The sequence below is a fragment of the Drosophila grimshawi genome, unplaced genomic scaffold (genome assembly GCF_018153295.1).
Source record: "Drosophila grimshawi isolate 15287-2541.00 unplaced genomic scaffold, ASM1815329v1 contig_848, whole genome shotgun sequence".
Lineage (NCBI taxonomy): Eukaryota > Metazoa > Arthropoda > Insecta > Diptera > Drosophilidae > Drosophila > Drosophila grimshawi.
The window spans coordinates 14,909,018-14,934,911 of record NW_025063692.1 but is presented as its reverse complement, the minus strand read 5'-3'; the positions used below and the strand labels follow the sequence as shown (position 1 = coordinate 14,934,911).

At 31.7% G+C, this 25,894-nt stretch overlaps 1 protein-coding gene across 1 annotated transcript in view; it reads right to left on the bottom strand.

Moving 5' to 3' along the window:
• Positions 1–1,206: 1,206 nt before the first annotated feature.
• LOC6564964 (voltage-dependent calcium channel type A subunit alpha-1) overlaps positions 1,207–25,894 on the bottom strand; it is a 54,526-nt gene continuing 29,838 nt past the window's right edge. The window contains 13 exon segments of the mRNA XM_043215942.1: positions 1,207–2,465; positions 2,538–2,764; positions 3,041–3,192; positions 5,109–5,309; positions 6,081–6,244; positions 6,329–6,450; positions 12,810–12,869; positions 15,107–15,315; positions 15,400–15,602; positions 16,374–16,655; positions 21,059–21,150; positions 22,386–22,509; positions 22,511–22,560. Of these exon segments, the coding sequence (XP_043071877.1) occupies positions 2,315–2,465; positions 2,538–2,764; positions 3,041–3,192; positions 5,109–5,309; positions 6,081–6,244; positions 6,329–6,450; positions 12,810–12,869; positions 15,107–15,315; positions 15,400–15,602; positions 16,374–16,655; positions 21,059–21,150; positions 22,386–22,509; positions 22,511–22,560 (2,037 nt within the window). The 3' untranslated portion in view covers positions 1,207–2,314.

Here is a 25,894-nt window from a genome sequence, read left to right as displayed (position 1 = left end):
TAAATTACAATATTTGTGCGCTCTTCAATATCCATATAGTCCAACATCTACATATTGTTTCACAGATTCAACTATCTATAAGCTAACTGGTTTTGATTTAGAATGTCACTAGTGTCTATACATATGTGATCTATATGTACATATGTATATATGTATGTTAAGCTAATGATCAATTATATTATTTAGCTAGTTGCCATTGTTGTCTAAGTGAAAATCTATTTTAAGACTGGCTCAAAAATGTATCTATACACGTCATGGCTGTCTATGTAACTAATTACATACATATATACATATGTATATGCATGCATATCGTCTATGTGTGTATATACATATGTAAGTATGCGCCCATGTGTATGTGTATGCAATGCAATGCAATCAGAAAAACAATATTTCAAACTCTCCAACCAATCCTGAACAGATGTACAATTTTTGTAATACATATCTTAAGGCAACAGAACATATATATACATAGATATACATACATATATGTGTACAATAATATGATACAATAACAAATAACGAATAACAACGCAAGAATTCAACAAAAATTATATATTTCTAGACCAGCAAGATCCGTTAAAATACTTATACTATATATGCACATGGAATTGAATCTAGCTGATTTTGATGGGAAGCTAAGCTAACCCAAGGAATTGGTAAGGTTACATCCAGTCACCCAAAAATTGATTGGATCGCTGTCTTGTGACTGGCAATGACTCCTGAGATCACAAAAATGTACTTATTTACTGATCTCTCTATCCCCTCTGTCCCACTTGTGGAATAGAACTTAGCCCGAGGCAAACGGAGAGCAGCAGGGTTTATTGTTGTTCACCTTCAACTCAACGAAAATAAACTTGAAAAACAAAACACACACACACACAAACACACATACATATGCCTATATATCTAAATTTTGCTAATATACACATATTCGCATGTACAAACACATAAACATACACTTACATTACATACACAACATACATACTACGCACTCATATTCATAGTCCTATTTCTGAATCAATGTTTTTGTTTGAGTGTTGGGCGCGGGGGGAGGTGGCGGGGCGTAGTGATTGTTGGGACTCGAAATGCGTTCTCTTGTTTGCTATTATAATCGTAGTCGTAGATAAATACATTACATACAAAAATTTGATATCTACAATAATATTTGATAATATACACAATCGTATAATAATAAATTTAGTTCTGCATTTAAATGTACATAATTGAATTATTAACTTTAAATATATATATAAACAAGACAAAAACGCTTGCAAATGGATTACAGATTCATCGAGTTATGTATGTAAATATATATGTACTAGATAGCTTACGATGTATGCGTGTACCTATATATATATATATAGATACTACTATCTACTTATAGCTATGTATGTCTACAAATGTTCCAAATATTTTTAGGCATTATACGTTCCACATCATTATGACATTGAGTTATTCACTTTTTCGCTTTACATTGAAAATTATGGATATTTTGTTTTGCTTTTTTTTTTTAATTTATTTATTTTTTTTTTTGTTTTTAATTTCAGCGGGCTCTGGTTCTGCAAATTTAAAGTGTATGATACGAATACAGCTGCTGCTGATGGTCTTCTGGTGCTATATTTTCGTGATCTTGATTGGGGCTATTTTCGCGATAACGATGCGCAACTATATCACCGCCAGATAGCGCAAATCTATTATTAGCCGTGGCGGTATTATAAATTATATCGTTATCCGAATAAACCTTTGGAATATCTACGGATGTTGTTACTGTTATTGGTATTGGTATTTGTATTTGTATTGGTAATATAATTGCTTGATTTCTTGGTGTCATTGGTGTTGTTGTTGTTGTTTTTGCTGTTGTTCTTAATTTTCTGTTAAATAGTACATCCGATAGGGGCGATGTTGCTCTTGTTGCTGGTAATGACAGTGCCATTGGGACTAATGATATTGTCAACGGTGAAGCTTCGCTATGCGAGTACTCGTAGCAAGTAACTGGCTGTCGTGCTAAAAATTGTTGCGATTGCGGTTGAGTTTGCGGTTGTCGATTTGGGTCTAATGCATATGCATGTGAGCTGTCTTGAGCTAATTTGATATCGAATGCTGTTGCTGATGATGATGCTGATGCTGCCGATGCCGATGCCGATGCTAATGCTGATGCTGATGGTGTTCTTGTTGGGGTGGTTGTATTTCGAGATCTTTTGTTTCGTATCGTATCAAAATTGTGATCTAAGTTTGGTGCTGATAACGACCAATTGGCCGGATGCTATACCCAGATCTGTTCCACTCGATTACGCGATCGCAATCAAAGCCTTTGCTAGCACCAATCCTCCTCATCCGAATCGGAGTGTCGGGCATTAAGTCCGCTCTTTGGCTTAAAACCGTTAAGAACTGGAGATGGCAGTACACGACCCGTTCGGCCCATAGCCAATGCTTGTTCAAACGACAACGGTGCTATATATTCCAGTCTGCAATGAAAAAAATACACCCTTAACAATTGCCAAATACGTTTCATCAAATATGTATGACTATGATCTCACCTTTCTCTTTCCACCTCACGCTCACGATCGCGTTCACGCTCGTACAACTCCCGTTCCCGATCCCGGTACTCATAGCGCAGGTCGTACTCGTGCAATCGATCTCGATCTCTGAAGCGTTCACGATCACGCTCCCTTTCTCGACTACTATAATACACGTCTCTCGGATCCCGCAACAGGTCGCGGTGATGTGGCAGTGAGTGAACACTGTGGGGTGTTGAGTGGTGCATCTACAAGAGTTTCAATTGCATATTTAGAATAATCAACGCGAGACTAAACTTCTCATAAACATTCATTTTATCAGTGGAAATCTGACTTTAATATGAATATGTCCTAACCGATTTATACTGAATTTCAAGGTATCGATATATGCTTAGAAAAACGATAGGGTGATTGGAAATTTGACAGGATTACTGTGATGATGGTCATTTTTTTGAGCATATAGATAATTAAGTATCTTTATTACTAATACAGATTTAAATTTTGTGCCACTGATTTCTACGTACGTGTGTAGGACTTGCATTCAACTTTGGAAAATTGATGTTGGTTGGCTTGAGCTGCAGGGTCGACGGTTTGCTTGGAGTCGGTGGTAGGCGTCGTCCAATGCCAGCACGACGAGATGCTAGCGTTGGGTAGCTATGCTGCACATGCGTGCCACCTGTTGTAAATATTGGACATAAAGAAGGCGATGATTAGTTGTACTATATGGCAGATCAGATCGACTTTACTATACGATTACAAATATATTCAAGTTATGATACAAAACAATAGTATGTGGCTAATTGATCAAACAGGGACAATATTCACAAACCATACATACAATGCAAAAGTTGTTGTTTATTTGTATTTTCTATAGGAATGTTCAGTTTTTCTTTCAGTCCATAAATATCCAAGTTTAATTTAAATTTTGCAATTAATTTATGATTTATTTTCAATGAAATGGACACTTTGAAATCTGAATATTCCCATATACAAAACCCTTGTGAAAAAAGTGTGCATATGAACATTTAATACATACATGTATGCATCATTATTAATGTTGATTCAATGCAAAATTTGCATTCATTGCAAGAATAGATCAGATTTACAAACGATATATGTATTTATTAAATGTCCATATATGAGAAATAACAATAGTTGAAATTATTATTATTTTCGCATCGAGATGCACAGATAGTTATAGATGATTCAAGGTGGTCGGTAACTAATCGTGCTAGCATGCATGACTGTGAGCTGTACATACAGTTAAGTAGTATATAAGGAGTATAGAGTACGAGTAGAGTAGAATAGTATTCGAAATGGCATAGAGACAGAAAGAATGAAACTAGGATAAACGTAACAGTGCAAAATACGAAAGATATACATATTACAACTTTGGTTAGACACCCAACTGCATCCCGAATGATAACCATGAATTCAATTTGTTAACTAATTGGCTTCTGCAAAGCATAAAAACAAAAACACCGCCCATATCTTCCACTCGAAATGACGGCAATGGCAATGACAAAGGGAGTCCCTTATAGCCGGTCGCCTACGATTATTTGGAGTATTTGAAATACTTTTTTCATATTGAAGGGTGTTTTGCGATGTCAAATTATTAGAAAGGTTAAGCACATAGATTCTTGGTCAGTAAATTGGGCAGAGAATGAATTTTAGGCAAAGTTGCTATTGACTTGTATAGCGCTGTCCCGATATTTTAAAATTTAGCCTCTTGTCAAAAATCAACACACAATTTTACAAAAACTATATAGATGTAGTAGTAGTGGGTTTTTTTTTGTTTTCGAAAATGTCACCAAGCTCAAATTCAAATTCAAGTTCACGTCCTAAGATGTCGCATTCATTATCGATCCCGTGTTCCGTGCAGTCTCACATTAGTTCCTAATATATCCCCATTTGTTTTTTTTTTATTTTTTTTTTTTGTGTTTTGCTTGGGTATGCGAAATAATTAGTATTAGATTATATTCTTTTAAGTTGTGATGTATGCATATAATATCTTACAACCGCTTAGTGAAAATTTCATGTTGCCGAATTTGTCCGTGTGGTTTGATGAGGATGAATGTTTGTACATAGTATATGTAAGTAAGTGTATGGGCACTAGAGATATGAAATGAACGCTGCTAATACGAGTATTTGAGTACGAGTACAAGTACATACATACATACATACATAAGTATTGTTCAATGTGAAACGCTAACAAAACTGAGAGCTGTGTAGTTATGTAAGTGGTAATAGAAAACTATTTGATTATTGAAAGCTTATAATGGAACGTCTCATGGCATGACAATACATGTACATGTTAAGCATTTTAGCAGCTATGTACGAGTAAGCATGTCTGATTTTGATTTTGATATTGATAACTTGATTGATGTTTTTATAAGTAGAAATGTTTGAAGAAATTTGTGTAGAAGAAAGTACTAGCATATATAGTAGAAAACATGTTATTTATGTTTTTAGTTTTTGTTTTGATTTTGATTGATAGTGTTTTTTTTTTAAATTTTAATTTTTTTTTTTTTTTTTTTTTTTGATTTTGATTGAATTGTCAGCTTTAGATAACAACATGTGCTAAAGATGTACCCATATCAATCCCATAACCAAGTCTGTCTCGTTCACGCATCTCCTGAAGTCGAGCGGGACTCGGCGATCGTGATCTTTGACATAAACTTGTTGTCCCATATGTGGGATAAGGCAGTTGAGTGCGTTTACTGCGAGACAAATGACCACCATAACGAGAAGGCGAGGGCGAACGGGCCGGACTTGTCGATGCTGACCATGAACCTATATTGTACATATAACAACAATAATAAAGAAAAACGACAATAATTAAGGATGTCGGGGCACAACAGCTTACGTATTGTAAAAATCGTGTTAGAATTGCAATAATTGTCATTTTCATAATTATGTAATTTGATATTTGATATTAGAGCATAGAATAACCAATAATCAAAAATATACACATACGAAAGTATACAAATTATAAATATGTAAAAAGAAATGGAAAACAGAAATGAATAAAAGTTGTAATTTAATGCTAGTAAACTGTAGACATATAATCATATATATATGTATATGACTAGGATACTACCAAATATTAAGATAAAACTCCGGTTGCTCCGAATTCAAATGTATGCACTTTATATATAACATTCGGTTGAGTAATGACTAATATTATTCACAATAGTAATAGGGAGATTTTGTTTTTTGTTTTTATTTATTTTGTCTTTTTTGTTTTTATTAATCATATTTCATTATCAAATTTATCGTTTCTATGAACAGAATCATTAAGAAAATCAAAGTAATACATACGAAATGTATTAAATGTATTACGAATTTCGGCTAGAATTGAATATTATACAAAAAAATGGTTAAAACGCTTATCAGACATGTTTCTGTCGTAAGATTGCTTGGGGGAACTAGTGTAAGGAGCGCTTAAATATAATTATTTTTTAGCGATCAGCTCACACTTAAACTAATTGGTGCATTAAATACATACATTATAGTACATACATATGTATTAATCAATCAAAAATTATAAATATGGATAAATACCTCTTGGATACCGTGGATGACTGTTGCCATGCCTAGGATGGCGAGTCTCCTTGACCATCTCTACAACATTAGATACGGTATCGGAGAACCCGATATCATGATGTATGTATTGATGGCCGCGCCGTCTTGGACTTGGCGATCTGGCCAATGGAGAACCGTTGTGTCTGTAACAGAACAACACGATTGTTTAGTATATATATGTCAAATAGAATAAAACCAACATGGGTGGTTTGTTTGTAAAAATTAACCTCAAACTAGGCGAATGCCGATGGCCATTCATATACGAATGTCCAGGATGTAAATGGCCAGCATCGGCTCCAGTCAGCGATTCTTGTGATGGATGTCTTGATGCATCCTGCAGTTCCAGCATCTAGGCAAGAGAGTTGGACATATTGATTAGTATTTCGCCGGAATAGATATGAATGATAGCATTTGAAATCAGTCGTGATATGGTCACTCATCTAATCGATAATTAAAAGAATCTTATGCATATCTGCTTCGTTTTCTTGTGATTGGACTTTGAAGTCTGACGGATTTCAAATGAATTCATTCTATAATTGACATTTGGTATAATTGGTTTACAATAAAAGCTACAAATGTTTCCAATACTCCGTATTGGAGGGAAGGGAATTTATACGTATATATAAAAGCGACAAAAAAAATACATATACATATACTTATACATATATGTATTCATGTATATGTATATTTATACTTTTGTTGCGTAGGTATTATAAGGGATGTATATTATATATAAATATATTAATATGTAAATTAAAAACAACTATTACTTCACTGCAACAAATTACGTATTCAAATGCGGTTTTAATTGCACTAGATTGAAGTATCGAAAGGTTCACAAATGCAGGATTACCTAGTTTAGGGCGTGTAACATTTAAACAATTCCATACACTACTTATGAGTATACATATATGTATATATACTTGAACACTTTAAAGTAATTTAGATTTTTGTTATTTGGTTTTATTTCATTTACTATTTGTATTGATTTTTTTTCTATCTTATTGGGGTTATTATCTAATTTGATTCTTGATATCATATAAGCTAATTTTTTCATTCGTTTTTTTTTTTCTTATTTTTTTATTTTATTAATATGCCAATTATTTATTACCCAGATTCATCTACATAATTGTAGTTAAATGTTGTCCTATATTTATGAAAAAACCATGTGACTTATTGTCGAAATTAACAAACATAAGTAAAATATTCCAAACTTAAAATTAATGCATTCCTATATTGCTAATGATACGCAAATTTACATTACTACTCTCTACGCATGTATACATATATAAATGGTTTACTATTAAGTATGAAATGGTATCAAAAGTGAGTACAAATTATAAATCGTAAAGTTATGCAAAAGCAGCAGGCACAGTGTAAAGCAAAATCAAAAACTAAGCATATGCAATTTGTACATCATATTATCCTATTAGTTGTTAATATGTAAGTATTATTATATATATATATATATGTATATACAAATATACAAATCTTATTTACATTAATTTGCATGCATTCTACAGGTAGTCTTGTGTGTAAGTATTAACTATTTATGTGCGTTTGTGTGCGGGTTCGTATATACAGAGAAGTATTCTTTGGATCTGATTGCAGGAACTGGTGAGGGTGGTGGTGGTAGTGCAGCTGGGTGACATGTTCAAATGTCCATGATCAGGGGATGTGCCCGATTTACTTACCAAAAGATAACTAAACATAGACTCAAATGTGCCGAATTGTTTCAACCCAAGGAAATATCTCTAACCACATACACATACAGCCATTGTAAAAATATAATTACTACGTATTATATATGTATGAAGTACGCTATAAATTAGGCGGAAACCCGACTAATATTCATTCACATGAAAGGAACGATTTTCGTTGAAGTTTACAATTCTTTTCGTATAGAGATAACGGAAATGTTACATTTGTGTATAGTGCAAATGAAAGGCAATTATATTATGCCATATTTATACATAAGTTGTTAGGATTAACGTATTTCAACGTCGAAATGGAAAATAATGAGAATATTTCGATTCTACTGACTGAATCGCGATATATAGAAAGATGTGCGAAGTTGACTTGGGACATTTAGAAACAGTACGGAACCACCAAACTGTCAAGTTATATTTTTTTTATAAATAGGATAGGTGTTGTGTATGTTGGTCCCAGTTGTCATATTATACATAAGTAAGAAAAATATTGACTATCTGTTATATAATTATACAATTGAGACACAAAAGTATACTGTGAAATTAAATAAAATGCTGCTGCTTAATAATGTCCTACGCACATGACTATATATGTATGTATTTTACCACTATAGCTTCAACTGATAGCTGTGCTTTAATTCTAATCGGTGTCAGATACACGAGAAATTGCGCAATTGCTTACAAATATTTCTGCAAGTCAGCTTCGTGTTCGTGTTGTTATCAGAGTTTGCGTAGCGTGCTCAAGGGCTATTTGTGCTGGCATCAATGATGTAATTTTAAGTCTATGTACATACATGTACATATGAACACATATGTATATTATTTTTGAATTTCAAGCCACAGCTGATATCTGACAGCTCCTTTGATGCTTTGCGAGACTCTGTTATCAACTTTCAACTTGCAACTTGCTGAAGAAATGCCTACGTACGTATAAGTACTTATATACTTATATACGATCAACGATCAAATTACAACATTGAGTACGAGTACGAGTACTAAGCGAAGATTTGCTTTTCTAACTGTTCAATAAATGGCTATGCAACACATATATGTATGTATTTATTGTTCTATTGAGTAAACGCAAATTGCTTAAAATAGGATACACTTCACGCATTTACATACATATACATCATATGTATATATATCTATATGTACTTACATAAATATGCAATATGTGTACACATATATACTTATATTTTATTACATACATACATATATCGTTAGATATGTAGATGAGCGAGAGCGTACATATATTCAAAGGTAAGTAGTACTAGTGTTTTACTTCGACTTAAGTAATTGGTTTGTGAACAACATTTATATCGGAAACGGATTATGGACACAAAAAGTATTCACACATATTCATATAATACACAATTATTTATTCTTGTTTTAGTAAATTTTCGATAGTTTCTTTTTCGTTTACCGCTTGGAGTTTATCAAACTTATTCACCTTTTTGTTTCTGAAATTATTTAAAAATTAGAAAAACAATTTACTTATGTAAATGTACAAAGCACAAAAATATGTATGTGTTTGTTGAGTTGTTTCGTGAATTTACAAATTAAGAAAACAATAACAAACCAACATAAATCGATTGAGCTATGAGAGACACATACATTAAATTCTGTGAATACAGACAGTTAAAAAAATAAATATATATGTATGTATGTATGTATGTATGTATGTATGTATGCCTGTGTTTGTATTTATGTATATGAATTATGATTGGATGCCCTAACAGTAAACTTCTTTTTAATTTAATTTTTCTATATTTGGCTTTGCTTTGTTAGTTAGTATCCAAATGCCTTGGCAAATTGATATTAATATCAAGAGATAGATGTGTTTACAGAATAACTTGATACTTCACGTAAATCGAATTGGGAACATGTCCATGTAAGATTAGAAATCAACATAAAACATTTGCAAAATCGGTTATTATGGGGGAAAACACTTGAATTGTGTTGAGCTGTTCACGTTGTATCCATAAAAGGGGAAGCCAAGATATGGGCATTAGCAAATTCTGATTAATTATTAAGCTTCTGGGATACAATACGAATTATTGAGATCTTTTTCACAAGCTGATCACAAATGTACAGAAGCGAATGGAATTGTGTGCTACAATTTGAATGTATTAAAATAGTGTTGTCTATGATGATCATGACTTTGAAAATGCTGATGAAGATGATGATTGACTGATTGACTGATTGATTGTTTGACTGATTGATTGTTTGTGATAATGACGTTGGCAATACTTTGCACTTTACAAGTAAAAGTTAAAGTGATGTTTTGTAAATTACCTAACAGATCGCTTTCTGATTGTACTCCGACGTGCTATTGTTGCCAAACTGTTGTGTTCGACATTACCGTTAGCGTGATGAGTGCTCGCTAACAAATGTGTTTGTGAGTTGGCGGCTCCTTCCCCATTTGGCTCGAAACTTATGGAGCCCTGTCGCGATCCTCCTTTGTCAAGGGCGGCCATATCGAGCAGGCAATTAAAGAATGATTGTTTCTATTTTGATTTGTTTGCAGTGGGTGGATGCAGTTTGAATTGCGGTGCCAGTTTTGGTTTCGTTTCAATCATTTCATTTAATATTGTTATTCAGGTTGTAGCAGTTAATGAATAGATTTTGTGTTTTATATTGATATTGATATTGATTTGGTTTTTTTTTTTTGGTTTATATTAAGTTTTTCATTTTAGTTTTGCAGTTGGTTGCAGTTGTATGTGATTAAAGTATGCAAACCGATATGTTTTTGTTGTTGGTTATTGGTATGTAGATTTCAAACGTTGTTGCGATTGCAATTGTTGTTGTTGTAGACATTGGTGGGTGAGTGGTGAGTATTGAGAGTTATGTTTACATTGCAACGCATTAGGATTGTTTTTGGATTTTTGTTTGATTGTGTTTAAGCGTTTAGAATGGAATGTAAGAATTATTATAGAATAATTGAAAATGTAATAAGTAGGTACAAAAATTAAAATAAATAACACAAAACATTTGAATTTATATATTTATATATATATATATATGTATGTATATATATATATATATGTATATTGATTTTGTTGTTGTATATGCTAAATAGATATGTATAAGTTTACATATTATGTAAATATGTTTATATTATAATAAAGTAAGGGCAAATAGCGGTTTTCTGCAGATTTCATTGAACACGATACGTATGCTGTAGTAGTATACCATTTAGAGATGTTTGAAGCTCTACACAATTTATATAATGTGTCTGTTGTGTGAATGTGTAAATGTATTAATACTTTCGCATTGTGTAATAAATTGCTTAAAAGAGTTTTGTTTTTTTTTGGTTTTTTTTTGTTTTGGTTTTTTCTGATTTATATGGTAAAAACATGCGCAAACATTTTTACAACTCACTAGGTTTTGAAGAAAATCTAAGAAGAATCTCTATATATATTTTATTATAAGAATTATGTGTGCCAATTCGAAGAAAATGTGGACGGAACAAGTGAATAAAAATTGATTTTTGTTTGATTTAGTTTTATCTATGATTTCGTTACAAGGATTTTTTGTTTTTTTTTTTTTCGTAGCATGTATGTATTTAGGTGATAATGGTAATTGTATAGCACAAAACAAAAAAAGTCGTAAGGTTTCTAAGTTTAGGTTGCATCTTCATGACACGTTCAGCTTATTTGTATTATTTGTTTGCATGCCAACGTTTTTTTGTTTAGTTTAGTTCTGTGTTTAGATAAGAAATACAATTTATTATCATTTGTACCTAAGTTATGACTGATACAATCTGTTGCATGCCTATCATCATTAATATGGTATAGGAAACTCAACGGCACAACTTGTGAATTAAATAAAAATGTTAAATATAGGACATTTGTCATTGTTCGCACTAATTCATGTTTATTTTTATCAGCTCGTTATTGGTTTTATCATTTGTCACTTTTATTGTTATTGATATTTATATTATGATATCAGTATCGGATGCATTATCGTTACCCATATCGGCATTTATACACATTTCATTGTGAGCAATGCAGTTCAATCACTAGTTTAATCACACTACATATATAACGTTTAATATGCAATTGCCTTAGTGATTAAACTTATATATTTATATGCATGTATATGTTCTAGAATAATATATGTATAATGCATAGCAATGCCTCTCTATGGATACAAGTGTAACGGTGCAATATTTGATTTGAAAGTTGAATTAAAGGTGCGATATTAAAAAGGCTCACAATCAAAATCAGCAAAGATAATTTGTACAAAAAAATTAAAATACTATTGTTGTGTATTGTATAGAAGCACGTAGTAATAATTCTCAGCCATGATTGAAATGAGACTGGATGTAATATATTATCAATTTGGATAGAATGACATAATAGCATCAATAGCACAAATTTGCCGGATCATTTAAAATATATTTATAAGAATCTCTTTATCTCTAAGGGAGATTGTTTGTAATGATCTAAGGATTCGCTCAAATTGAAGCTAATGGAATGTAATTACAACGGTGGTTAAATATATAGAAAGTTGTCATTGAAAAAGAGCTTGGCATGGGTTCAAAATTCTTGGTTATTTGGTTGCTCGTGCTATGGCCTAGTGCATTATAAGGGGAAGGTCATAGTCTTACAACGGATTTGAAGTTAAGGCCGTAGTTTAGCTCATTGGTGAGTGGGAGAGAGATTGTGTGTGGTTGTGAGAAGCGAAAATATAACCATAGCATAGCATAGCATAGCACTTGCAAATACGTGTTGCATATATGTGTTTTTTTTTATTTTTGTACTAGATATTTAGAAATTAGTTAGGTGTCTATGGAGATTTATAAACTGGCATAATACTAGTGTTTTGTTGTTGCCTATATAGTATTTATGCACGTTCCTATGCGAGTATTTACACATGCCTCTAGCCGAATGCGGTAGATACTTGCAGAAATTGTTTAATGGCAAACACGTGAAAGAGGAGCTTATAAAAGGCAAAGTAAAGTCAAGCGAAAGATATATGTAAATAGATTATATACCGGCTCCTCGACTGCCGTTGGGCTATATTTACGATCATCATCATCTTCGGGCTTCTTCCGCTATCATTGCCCAATTATCCAATTACAAGTATTGGTCGACAATTTCAAATTAATCAATTTGTCAGTGTTAATTTATCGTTTGTTTGTGCATTAGCAAGAATAAAAACATGTTTGTCATTTAATTACATTTGGTTTTTTTTTGTTTGATTGTTTTTTGTTTTTTTTTTTTTTGGTTTAGTAGTTTAAATGGATGGGACTATGATATTTGCAATTATACTATATATTATGTGGAATCCCTTGTTAGTTCTCAACGTACGCATTGGATGGATTAGGTCAGACAAATAACAGAACAACTTTGATTTTGATCGACGAATTGTGTTTTGAAATGGATACTTGTGTGTCTATGAATCAAGACTTAAAAATGAAAGCTACTTGTACAGAAAATGAAATCAAACATAAGAGTACAATCACAAACTCGACAATTAAAATATCAACTCGTTAACTCTACCATTATTTGTACTTAGCTACTGGTCTTATTCAACTCATTGCATATAATTGATAGCAAATTATGGGTTTTGTTATTCCCGAAGAATGCACCAGTTTTGTTGATTTTTTTTGTTGTTTTTTATTTTGTTTTTTTTTTTTTGTATTTTGATGTATTTTGCCTAATTAGTCTATCTTTATTTATGTAGCTAAAGTGCATCGCTTGGGGAAAACTCCAAATATACATATAAGAGAAAAGTACACAACTTTTTCCATCACCAGCACTCATAACAAAAAAACATGTCCAATGTGGTTCTATATGACTGCAAATTCGAATGAGATTTTCTCTACAGTATGTATGTAGGGATGTTTTTAAAAGGAACAAATTATGGATCGAGATGGGTGATTTTGTTGTAAGACCTAATTATAAGATCCACAACTTAGTTGAGTAATGTCTAATTTATATAATTAGCACCTGCTGCTCGTCATTACGTAATTTATGTTGAGTCCAAATTTGAATTCGATATGATGGAAAAAGTTGTCCGGTACTCATGAATATTATTGGTTTGATTACGTATAGGTAAACGAATGTGGAGAGTATGCAGTGTATTTGTTGCACATATATACATATGTGACAAACATATATACAAATGTGTTAAGTGTGAGGTTGCATATAAATTAATTATATACCTCCTTCCAATTCTGCATTTTTATTAGTTCATAAAAATTATCATTTTTGTTGTGGTACATTTAGTTATTGGTTTAGTTTTTTTTTTTTCGAGAGTTCATTGTCAAACATATGAGAAGAAAAATCATAATATTTATTACTCACATATTTTAATTAATTGAATAGTTTAATTAATGTGTGCTTATTTGTAGTGACAAAACATGGATTTTTTTGCAATTGGATTGGATCTGCAAAACATTTGTTTCTCCTAAAAAAATGTATTTCAATTTTGCCACAATATTTGATGAGGTCTATTTGTGCCCCATCAAGTATGCTATACATTTTCGATTTTCGCTTAACTCTGTTGCGTTTTTTATTTAATTTGAATTTAGACATGTTCTGCAGAATGTATTAATTAATTAAAAATGGAACACGATAAATATATATCTCGTTGGAATCCCTCGGTTCATAAAATTTGTATTGATATTGTTTAATTAGTTTGCGTAAAATTGTCGAACTTTTTTTTTTAGCATTGCTGACAACAAGATCACTTTTAAGTTAAGGGCTAATGCAATTTATGAAAATTATTGACTATGCTTATAAGAGATCCAATCCGTGCCAAAGTGAACTCGTGTTATTAATAAATATTTTATAACAACTTGTAGGACAATCTGTATATACAGCTGTGTGTACATATATTTTTGATTTACGATAGTTAAATAGACAGGACAGTGTCTTAAATGTGTCTTTAAGTGGACACACGCACACAAGTCTTGCTCGTGTAAGTGACAAACATAAGTAAATGAGCAAACGAATAAACTGAGCAAATGAAAATCCTGTAAATTAATTTCTGAAGAGGAAGCCTTACATTTAAATAGGTATTTATAGCTATGCAGTTTGGCAGCTTTTAGATATTTTGTAGCTTGAATTTAAAATGCTATGCACTCATCCCTTTCAAATATGTGGCATAGCCAGCAAAATACATGTACTGACTTAATCAGACCCTGGGCACAATTGGCATGCCTTCAATATTGCATCGAATCGAGTATATGGCTACCCTTCGAAACTTGTCTGATCCAAACGAGACTCATCAAAACTGGTTTATTGGCTACGAATTTTACGAAATATTTTTGGGTTGCAAACTTACCGGCATGCCTGAATCAATCTGGCCAAATCTCGTATTTCGCCACGATTCCAATATAAGGAAACCTGCATAGATTTTACCAACTGACAGTTTTCCTTTGTTTAGCTGATCAATGGGTGGAACCAGTAAGTTTAACATTTTCTTGGCCTGCAATGGCCAGATGTTTGTGATGGTTTCCCTGAGTTCCATGTCCGCCTGGTCCATTTCCTCAGCTACATGAGTGCACACGAATACAAGAATAATGTGTTAAAATGCACTCAATCATCTGATGCATGTATTAATTAGTTTCAACTTACGCGCTCGCATCTTAATGCTTAGATTCTCCCGAATCAAAGCGAACAACGTTGTGGTGAATTGGACTCTCAATTCATCGTCCAATGGCATATTCATACGTATAAGTTTCTTGTAGGCAAGACGGTTGGGACACTTGTTACCGAATCCCAAAGGAGGATCCATATTTTTCAGCATGTCATACATTTCGGTATAATGTATTCTACCACTATTTTTATCATTCGACACCGGAATCAAAAAAGAAGATATCAGTTTTCAATGCCGCCACAAACTTTTAAAATCAATGGAAAACCCAAAATATTATCATTGGTATTACCAAAGCTAAATACACCAATCACAAGATATCAGCCACTTGTTTAGCATTACAGTTTGCTTTGGGGAAAGCAGATAAAAATCAAAATCTTTTAAAATAACGTTGATTTTAACAAGGAAGCAGACTATAAATTAAATATTTTTTTTTGTATACATATTGTATTTTAAGCTAGTTAACATGATTGGCACTTTATTGAATTGAAGTATCTTGTGAGGCATATGATAAAAGTGAAATAATAAATAATAAGAAAGTAAATTGTTCGTGAATGTCCCGTTATCAACTCAAAGGATAGTGTTGTTGCCTAAACCCTAGAAGAAAAAACGTTGATCGAAACTGTTTGTTGTATTTCGAGATTGCATCGGATGCACGGGTGTATGTAAGTTTATAAGAGAGTCAAGTGAGTATAAGACTTTTGAAAGCTAGCTGTGCAGGCATCGTTTGTTATTGAGTATTCGTTGATATTTTGAGTCGAGTGTATATGAAACAAATACGATCAAATAATAATCATTTAATATTGTTGCAGAGCATACGACTCTAGGAGTTGAGTTGAGCACGTCTGCATGTGCTTGCAAATAATATATAAAAACGAAATGTTCATATAATTTTGGAGAACTTAATATGTGGGAATCATTAATTATATAGGTTATATATTAAACTGATAATTACGTCGCATTTGGATCATATTCCGCCCATATGCGGACAAATTCGTCTAAGTGATGAGCACCCAATATACTGGAGTCCCTCGTGAGATAATCGAAATTATCCATGATGACGGCCACGAACAGATTCAACATGAGAAATGAACAAAAGAATATAAACGATACGAAATAGGCGTACGCCAACGTCGAACCACAGTACTCCCCGGCACCCTTCTCGGCATCATCGTCACAGGCCTTGCCCTTTAAGCAGGCCAGCATTATGTTTGGCCACGCCTCGCCCGTTGCACATCTGGGAGGTCATCATCGAGGGAGACGATGACGATAATGACAACCATATTAGATAGCGACAACAATAACGACACCGAAAGAATAAATCAGTTAATAATCACAGTAGCTAAACAACTTAACTGCCTTAATCAATTACGATCTACATACTAAATGCTGATTTACTTATAAATGTATGCATGATAGTTACGTATACATATCTAATGCTATTCATGTAAATGTAAATGTAAATGTAAATGTCAATGTATGTACATATGTATTCACAATAACTGAATCCATACACATACTTGTATGAGTTGTATGCTAATATGCAAATGGCTGAACTAATATTAAAAATACTTATATACATACTACACACAAATCAACAACATTTGTGTAAACACATACATATACATATATAAACGTTTAGGAATACTCATGTAGAGAATGCTCAACACAATGATACCCTGCACCCAATAAACAAGCACGGCATGGCTACAATTATTAAGGCTTCAATTAAATTTAATCCACATATGATTTGAGATCGCCAGATGAATGGATACTCGGACTGACAGAGAGACAAACTATCCTATAATGAATCATCTGTATATGCATATATATTCCTATAAAGAATACATATGAGTTACAGTAGTGGAAATGCATATGGGTGCCGTTTTTTTTTTTGTGTGTAGGGTTTCAAAAATACACTTGTTTACAAATTTGAAAATGTGTAGTAATTTTGATCATCTGATAGCTGTAGTAAAAATTAATTTAAAAAAATTGGTTTTAATCAAAGTGGATTTACTATATTAAGTTGGTATTGAAATTGAATTAAGTTTTTTGGATAACTTTCTCACAATATTATTTTGATATTTCAACAAATTTGGCATATTTTCAAAGAATTTCAAATTCATTTTACCATCAGATGATCGTTGGTAATGCAAATAATACAAACTATAATTACATAGGCCCACAAACAATTTACACTTTACTTAAATAGACTTGAGATGTGTTTGCGATTACATACAAAAGTGTCTGTATTAACATTTACAATTGACGGGAAGATTTTATATACACTTTATTAATGAAGTTCCGAATGTTTAACTGAGTTCACAGGGGGTACTGTCTTTATTGTATACATATATATTTATCAAAATTATTGGTCAATTATATCAGCAACTTATATATATATATATATATATACATATATATAAGTCCCCAATACAACTGGGGACAGTACAATATATGTATTAACAATAACAATGCTCAAGCCCGAGACTATTCGACTAGATGTTCTGTAGCCATTGCATATTGCAAGTATCGTAGATCCAGAATACATTCAAATTTAAATAAATATATATATGTATATATAGTTATAATGTGGTCTATTTATGTACATACATATGCATCTATCTATAAATAAGTGTATCGTCAACTTATTGCAATTATCGCTTCTGATCATACATCTACTATGCATATAAAGTACAAATACTGTGAGAACAATTGCACTTAAAAACCAAAATAATAACTTAGCTCAAACATCAACGGCAACTTCAATGGCAACAACAAAAGTGCATACCTTGACGAATCAAATGGCGTTTCATACAATATTTAATGGAAAGGCACACACACACACATATACATATATGTATATATATTACGTAGATGTATATATATTATACATGGAAATGAAAACATATATCGTATTTATATCGCACATAACTCTAGCAACGATCTACATATGTATATTGTACGAGGACAAGTCTCCTTCAAATAGTATAAGTTCTAAATTTGGTAATTGTATATCATGATCGAATGAATTGGGTTTGTTTATAGTACCCAAACTAGGTATAAGCTAATAAGTATCTTTGTAAATATATGCCTTACTCAGTGTCAAATAGTATGTAATGCACTCAATTTTGGAATACCAATTGATTCATTGTTCAATATCTTATTTAGCTACGACAAATCAAACCTACAGAAATTCACTTTTATATATTATGTGTAGTTTAATCACATCTATGGATATATGGGGGCATTTACCAGCTGCGGCGTTGAAAGAATGATCGATTTCAGGAAAGGCTTGCCTTATTCAGAAACGTCTGATAAATACCCCTATTAGATACAATATTTTGGCAACTACAATTAAAAAAAAAAATAATAATTAAACAAAAAGAAGCTGAATATGTACTCCAGCTATGTGTGTGTGCATTACATTTGCTTCATGAGATACCTCTAAATACACTGGATTTCACTAACAATCAACATTTATGCACTACGAGAATGAGTGTACTGTTACTGTACTGTTACGCACTTGCATAAAAGTTTGATGTGACTAATCATAGATTATTAAATGATCTATTGAACGTACTGAATGAACGACTGTTATTATCTTTTGTGGCTGTTGCCGACATTTTGTTGTAGCTGATGTTCACTTTTGAGCATCGCATCATGTGATGAGTTGTGGCTCTCGGACTGACTAATCAGAGGCCTTAGAATCTAAGCTAATTTATAGTAAACTAACCGCATGTTAAATTGTTTTTTTTTTGTTTGTATTTTATTTATCTAATGCTATTGTAATATGTAATCTTAGTTTCCCATTAACGAGTTTCCGAAATATCATACTAAAATACTACAGTGGTATTGGCAGGTATCGCCTCAAATCCAGTTTTAGGGCATAGTTTTATCGATATACGACTCGTATAATACGAGAACAGAAATCTATTAGTTATTATATTAGTTTAACGCTAAGGTAGCTTGTATATAATGTGGGAATATAACTATGTATATGACTATACATATAGTATATATCTATTATTTATCTTAATTATTGAAAAATCGAAACTTTGTTTAACGAACAATTTGTTTTGTATTAACTATATGCGTTTAATCGCAAATAAGCTAAAATTTACATACCTGAAAAGCAACATGACGCCTTGTATAAATGACTGGAAGTTGTTGTGTCTAGTAATAGAATTTTCCACTGTACCTAGTTTGATATTTCCGAATACCTATGCACGATTTGAATATCGGTAAATAATATAATGATTAATTTGTATTGTTAACATCAACTATAAAATGAAGAAGTCAAAAACACATAACACTTTTTCACCCAAATATCCTCACTCCGTAACGCTATAAAAGCTTTGATTATATTTACCCATTTAAATTACATCTAAAAGATCCACGAAATAGATAAGCTAAACTATTTTTATTACCCACTCCTTATCAATATTTTCGGGTTTAGTAACTAAAGATGAAGTGTTGGAAATACGGGTACTGATACTGTCTATAATAAGTACATGAAATAAATAACTTTTCTAAGGATCATTAATAATGATGCATACAAATTATAGAAAAAACGTACACGAGTATTTATTATTTAGTAACGTCTGTAAAATTACTAGAATATCTGGATGGAGTACACATGTTTATATATATGTATGTATGTAAGTACCTGCATAGGATATGAAATTATAAAAATGTATTACGATGAAAGTGCCTGACTCGCTCTCTTCAATGCAATTTAAATATTACAAGAAAATATATAGGATGGATGTAGGTACATAGGTAGGATATTTAAAGCTGAACTCTAACGCAACAATTTAATTTGACGCTATCAGATACGTATTAGTGTGAAAGCTGACTTTGTTAAATCAATGCATAAATGTAGTATTTTAGGTAATTAAGGGACGCAAACCGAACTGGTTGAGTTTTTAGCAACTGTTTTAATTAGGTGTATTATACATTTGTATTGATTGAGCTTCAAACAAATGCTTATGAGCAAAACGTTGTAACACTAAGCAAATAGTATATCTACAATAGTATATCTACTGCGCATTTACAATAGTAATTCGTTACTATAACTTTAACAGTTTCATACATACATATGTAAGTAAGTACTATAAGTATAGTTAAGTGTTTTATAGAACAACTTTTTGAACTGCCACAACTAATGCATACAATTTCTTCTTGGCAGTTCGATTGCAATTGAATTCTACATCTGATTGATTGATTGATCTATACAATTAACGAACGATTCAAACACAAGTAACAAGTTATGCTATGTACTAGTTAAGTAGTATATAAATATATGACTAAATAATGCTTCGAAACTATCCAAGTCACAAACGACGGCAGATTAACAATAGTTTGAATAAGAAATGCTAAATCATATCGTTCCCCATTTGTGATTGTGACTTAATAATCAACCGGTTTTGACTTTTAATATATATATATATATAGTGAATACAACAACGATGTCCTCACACGTCGATTTATAATCATCTCGTGTTCGGACACGCGAATTTCTGATTTTAAGAAAACTAGATACAGTTTCTCTAGCGTGAGTAATTATGTAAGCATGTCTGTTAGTGCCATCAGTTATAGCCACTAAAGATACACTAATTAACTTGATTCTTCCTTTACCGAAAGAGCAGCATGATTCCTCCAGAGAACGATTGGAAGTTATTGTGACGATTCAGTTGCGTGTCCGGATCATATTTTATGTTGCCAAAAACCTTTTATTTTGTGAGACATTATAATTGGTTTATGTTATTAGACATTTCATATCTAATTTTGAATTTCGCTACGTTATTGTGCGAAAAGCAATTATGGCCTTTCGGTTTGCTACTTTTCCATTATTTTATTAAAATTTGTTTTTTTTTTGGTTTAATCGAAATGAAAAATGTACATCTTAATGAGCACAAATTAATCTAGAACACTTTTGAGATAAGTGTTAAGCTCTTACTTTTCATTCATTGAGCTCGAAGCTTACTTAGAATAATGTGTTTTAACTAATTTGAAAAGACTAGTGGATCATTGCCCTGAAGATATGATTTGCTTTTATTATATTTACAACTCATAAAATCGTTGTTCCTTAATATCAACCGACTTATCAATTCCGAAAAGTATATGTCCAAAAGACACAAACAAGAAAAGAACGTTGAGCAAGACATCTATGAAAAAAATGCCATGATGCGAAATAGCAAAACAAATTGCAGGCCTAAGTACAAACATACATATATGACAATTTAAAGGCTCCCTTTTTTTTACAATTTTTTTCTCCGTTAAGTCCTGCTTTGATATCAAACAAAATTCCACACCTACAATTTTCTAGAATTATATCCTCTCCAAGTAAAATACAAATGATCAGTCATCTATTCATAGCTAATATATATACACTTAATAGTTTAGCCTATGAAAAAAGAGTTAATATCTTTGTTGATTTTTAAATAAGTGATTGTATGTTTCTATCAAGTATACGACCTATTGTACGTATCTTCTTCTATTGCTAAGTATATAGGTATTTATTGCACTATCTGCGGTTTTATTATGTAAATATTTGCTATTCCTCTCAAAAATATTATGAAACTTAGCATAGAACACAATAAAACAATATTTTAGAACATGATGCAATTATTGAAAATAGAAATTGATCGTATTTATACTTTGTATCTATCTGCTAAGTTTAATTCATTATACTATTAAGAACTTATAGGATTGGAAATGATATTTAAATAAGAAATGAGTAGATAGATATCCTACAAGAAATGATTATTGTTTTATTTGTTTCTTTTTTTTACTACGAATTTGTAGTTAGTAGTTTGTAGTTATCCCAAGTGTTATGTTGGTTGAATCCTGAACTTGATCGTGACAGATCAATTGCCTTATGTGTTACGTAATTTGTGTCCAACATTAATTTTTCAGTGACACCCAAAAGGTACTGTTGTTTTGGGTGAGAACGGAAACTTACCTGCATGCCAATAATGGCGTATATAAAAAATAGCATTGCAATAAGCAAACAGACATATGGAAGTGCTTTAAATGATTGTACAAATGTCCAGAGGAGAATGCGTATGTATATCCTAGCGAGCATTTATAAGACGGGCCGCACGAACAACGCAAGAAGCCGACGTGATTGAGTTCGACTGTAAAATATTATTGGTCAAAGGAGAAAAGAGAGAAACGAGAAACAGGAAATAAGGAGAAATAGTATTAGAGTGATGTTGTCCCGTGTTCCTTACAGACCAATTCAGATGTATTCAAAATTGATGCTTTTCAGCTCAGTTCGAATATTATCTCAGTTTGTTTCTCTGCTTTTCTTCTTTTTTTTTTTTTCATTAAGTTCGTTAGTACTTAGTAGTAGCAGTTATAGTAGTGGTATAGTAGTAGTAATATTAGTAGTAGGTAGTAGTGCAGTAGCAGCAGTAGTAAGTAAGTAGTAAGTAGTGGTACTAGTAGTACATAATAAAAGTACATACATATACATATTGGCATTAAGTTAGTAGTAATTTGATTGGTTAGTAATGAGCGATTCATTAAAATAATTGAATTTTAATTGGTTAGTAATGACCGATTCATTAAAATAATTTGGTTTATTTTATTTATTTTTTTTTTTTTGGATTTTCTGCTCTATATAAGATATACAAAATAATTACAGTCAAATTTGCAAAGTATTAACTCAGATATATAGAGATGAAAATGATATAAATATATAGGAAAGTTGTTTTTTTTTTTCACAAAATGCTAAATAAAAAGTGTGTTTTGAACAGTTTGTATCTTAATTAATTACAACAAATGCAATATACATAATTTGGATGTTGAATTTGATCAAAAGCTATTTAGATTTAGATAATTATTGTAACATTTTCGCTGTGTGTGTGTATGTTTGTGTGTTTGTTTGTGTGTGTGTGTGTTTATATGTATGTGTATGTGTATGTGTATGTGTGTGTGTTGACTACCACACCAATATAGCGTAACATGTGCATTTGTATTTGTTATTTCTCAGTTGCTGATACTAATTACAAAACAGTTTGAAAATGTGTCAAGTATAGGGCCTTTGGGTCTTAATAGTTGAAAATCTAAAAAACAGTTGAAGGTAAATTTTGTACTGTACTAAACTATCTCAGTGAGTTTTTTGCAATAATAAGAAAGCATAACGATACAATAAAGTACAATATACATAAAAAAAATTAACAATTACGAATAGAATAATTTGTATGCATTTGTCTGTATGTACATTTCCCTTAAGTTATTTACTGTTATTGTTGTTGATGTTGTTATTTGTACACGTATACATAACGTATGCATTTCTGAGAGTATAAGTTAGTTTGTTATGTATAGCAGTCAGAAAATAGATTGATAGGTAGTTATACGCATTGCGGTGTCGGTATCCGATTAGTTCGTAACCGATTCAAGAACTTTGACCAAAATATTTTACTCATCAGCTGTTGCATATAAAAATCAAACAGATGTTCACATAATGCAAATACGTACGAACGTATGAGTCACAGTGACAGTCACATTGATCGTGATCGTGATCGTGATCGTGACCGTGAATGTGACACACATACATAAGTAAATAGGTGCTGGGCAACCCACTGATTTTGGGACGCATACCGCCTCGACGTGGCCTCTACGTGATAATTAAGTAAATAGTTTAAATTAAATATTACGATATATTCAAAAATTACAATTGGCTTTGAATAAATAAACTTACATATATATATGTATATATATATATACAGACATATGTAAAACCTGATTTATATATATATACATATATATATCATATTCAAGTAGTAGATTACAATTATGCACTGTTGCTATTTTATAAAGCAGCTAAGGATAGTGCTATATGAAGACATTAATATACCAAATGTCAGGTTGCGACCATCTGTAACAGATTCAGATACTGTTACAGCGAGAGATACATCTACATAGTACATCGTACATATTCGAAAATCTCGCAGTTATCCCATTTGGTATGCCTACTGGGTGGGTAAATAGGGGTTCGGTTTGGTTGGTTCGGTTTGGTTTGATTTGGTTCGGTTTGGTTTGTTTCTTCACTAGCATGATATGATACACATACATACATAAGCAGTAACAATAAAGTTATTATGTACAGAGACAAAACTAATAAGAATTCGCGTTGTGGAACATTGTATTTTCAGCCAAATCGACATCAACGTGGCAATGGAAACGGGTAACAGCACTACGAAAAATATAAAAGGCAATGATACTCTTTGTTTTTAGTCTAGAAAAAGTATTTAATGAGCAGCTAAATACATATATAGTAGTATATATGTATTTCTGAAAATCAAGGCAATTGAAGAATATACTACGGAAGAAAACATCATCAATGCGATGTGAGTACAGAATAGGATATAGTATATAGTAGTAAACGTTTAGCTAAAATGCTAATAAATAGATTTGTTGTTGTTGTGGTTATTGTTTTTTTTTTTTTTGTTGATGTTGTAGTATATGTTTGTTCTCGTTTTAGTTTATTTACTTACATCCTGTTGGATAATCAGAAACCATGTTCAATTGAAATTTTTGGAATCGGTTTATGAAATTAATGTACACATAACTCATATACCGCATTGTCACCGAATTTGATGCCACAATTGTTGTGTTGGTATTCGTATTCGTATTCGTATTCGTATTCGTATTGGTATTGGTATTGGTATTTAGAATAATCAAACGGCAGATTCATTGCATGGATTTCAAACAGCAGTTGTATTCAGTTGCATTCAGTTCAAATCGACAGACAGCAGCCAAGAGATGAATTCAAAAGTTTTCAGCGATAATGAAATGTTTGTGATTGTTTGCAGTGCAGTTTAACGTTCGTTAATTTTATAAGCAATTTATTTACAAATTTTTGTTGATTTTATTGTTTTATGTTTATTTGCATAGTCATATTCATTTTCATTTTCAATTTAGTATTTATTTTGCAATTACGATTACGTATCGGTTATTTTAATCGAATTACGGATTTATTACGACGTTGGCGGCGGTAAAGATTTTCGATTTCGTTTTTTATTTTTGGTTAGAAAAAAACAAAGAAATAAATAAAGTAGAGTTGAAAATTAGTAGTAATAATTGACTTTCTTGCTGAATTCAAAGATAAATCAATTGAAATTTGTGAGAAGAATTAAGTGTAAATAATCTTGTATGTATGTATTGTATCATGTGTTAAATAGTTAATAACGATTAAAAACAATCTTTCATTTCACACTGCATTTCGATCGCTCTAAAAAGCCTTGAGTTTCTAAAGCCACATATAAGACAATACGGTATAGTTGAACATAAAAGAAGGACAGTTAAATTGTATGCAAGTTATCCTTGCCACTCAGAGTTGAGTACATACATTGAAAATTGCTAGCCAGAATATGTTATATGAAAATGCATGAATACTACTGATAGTATACAATGGAGAATGATGGTCTTTGGAGCACCAGTTTGCATCAGCTCACATTTCAT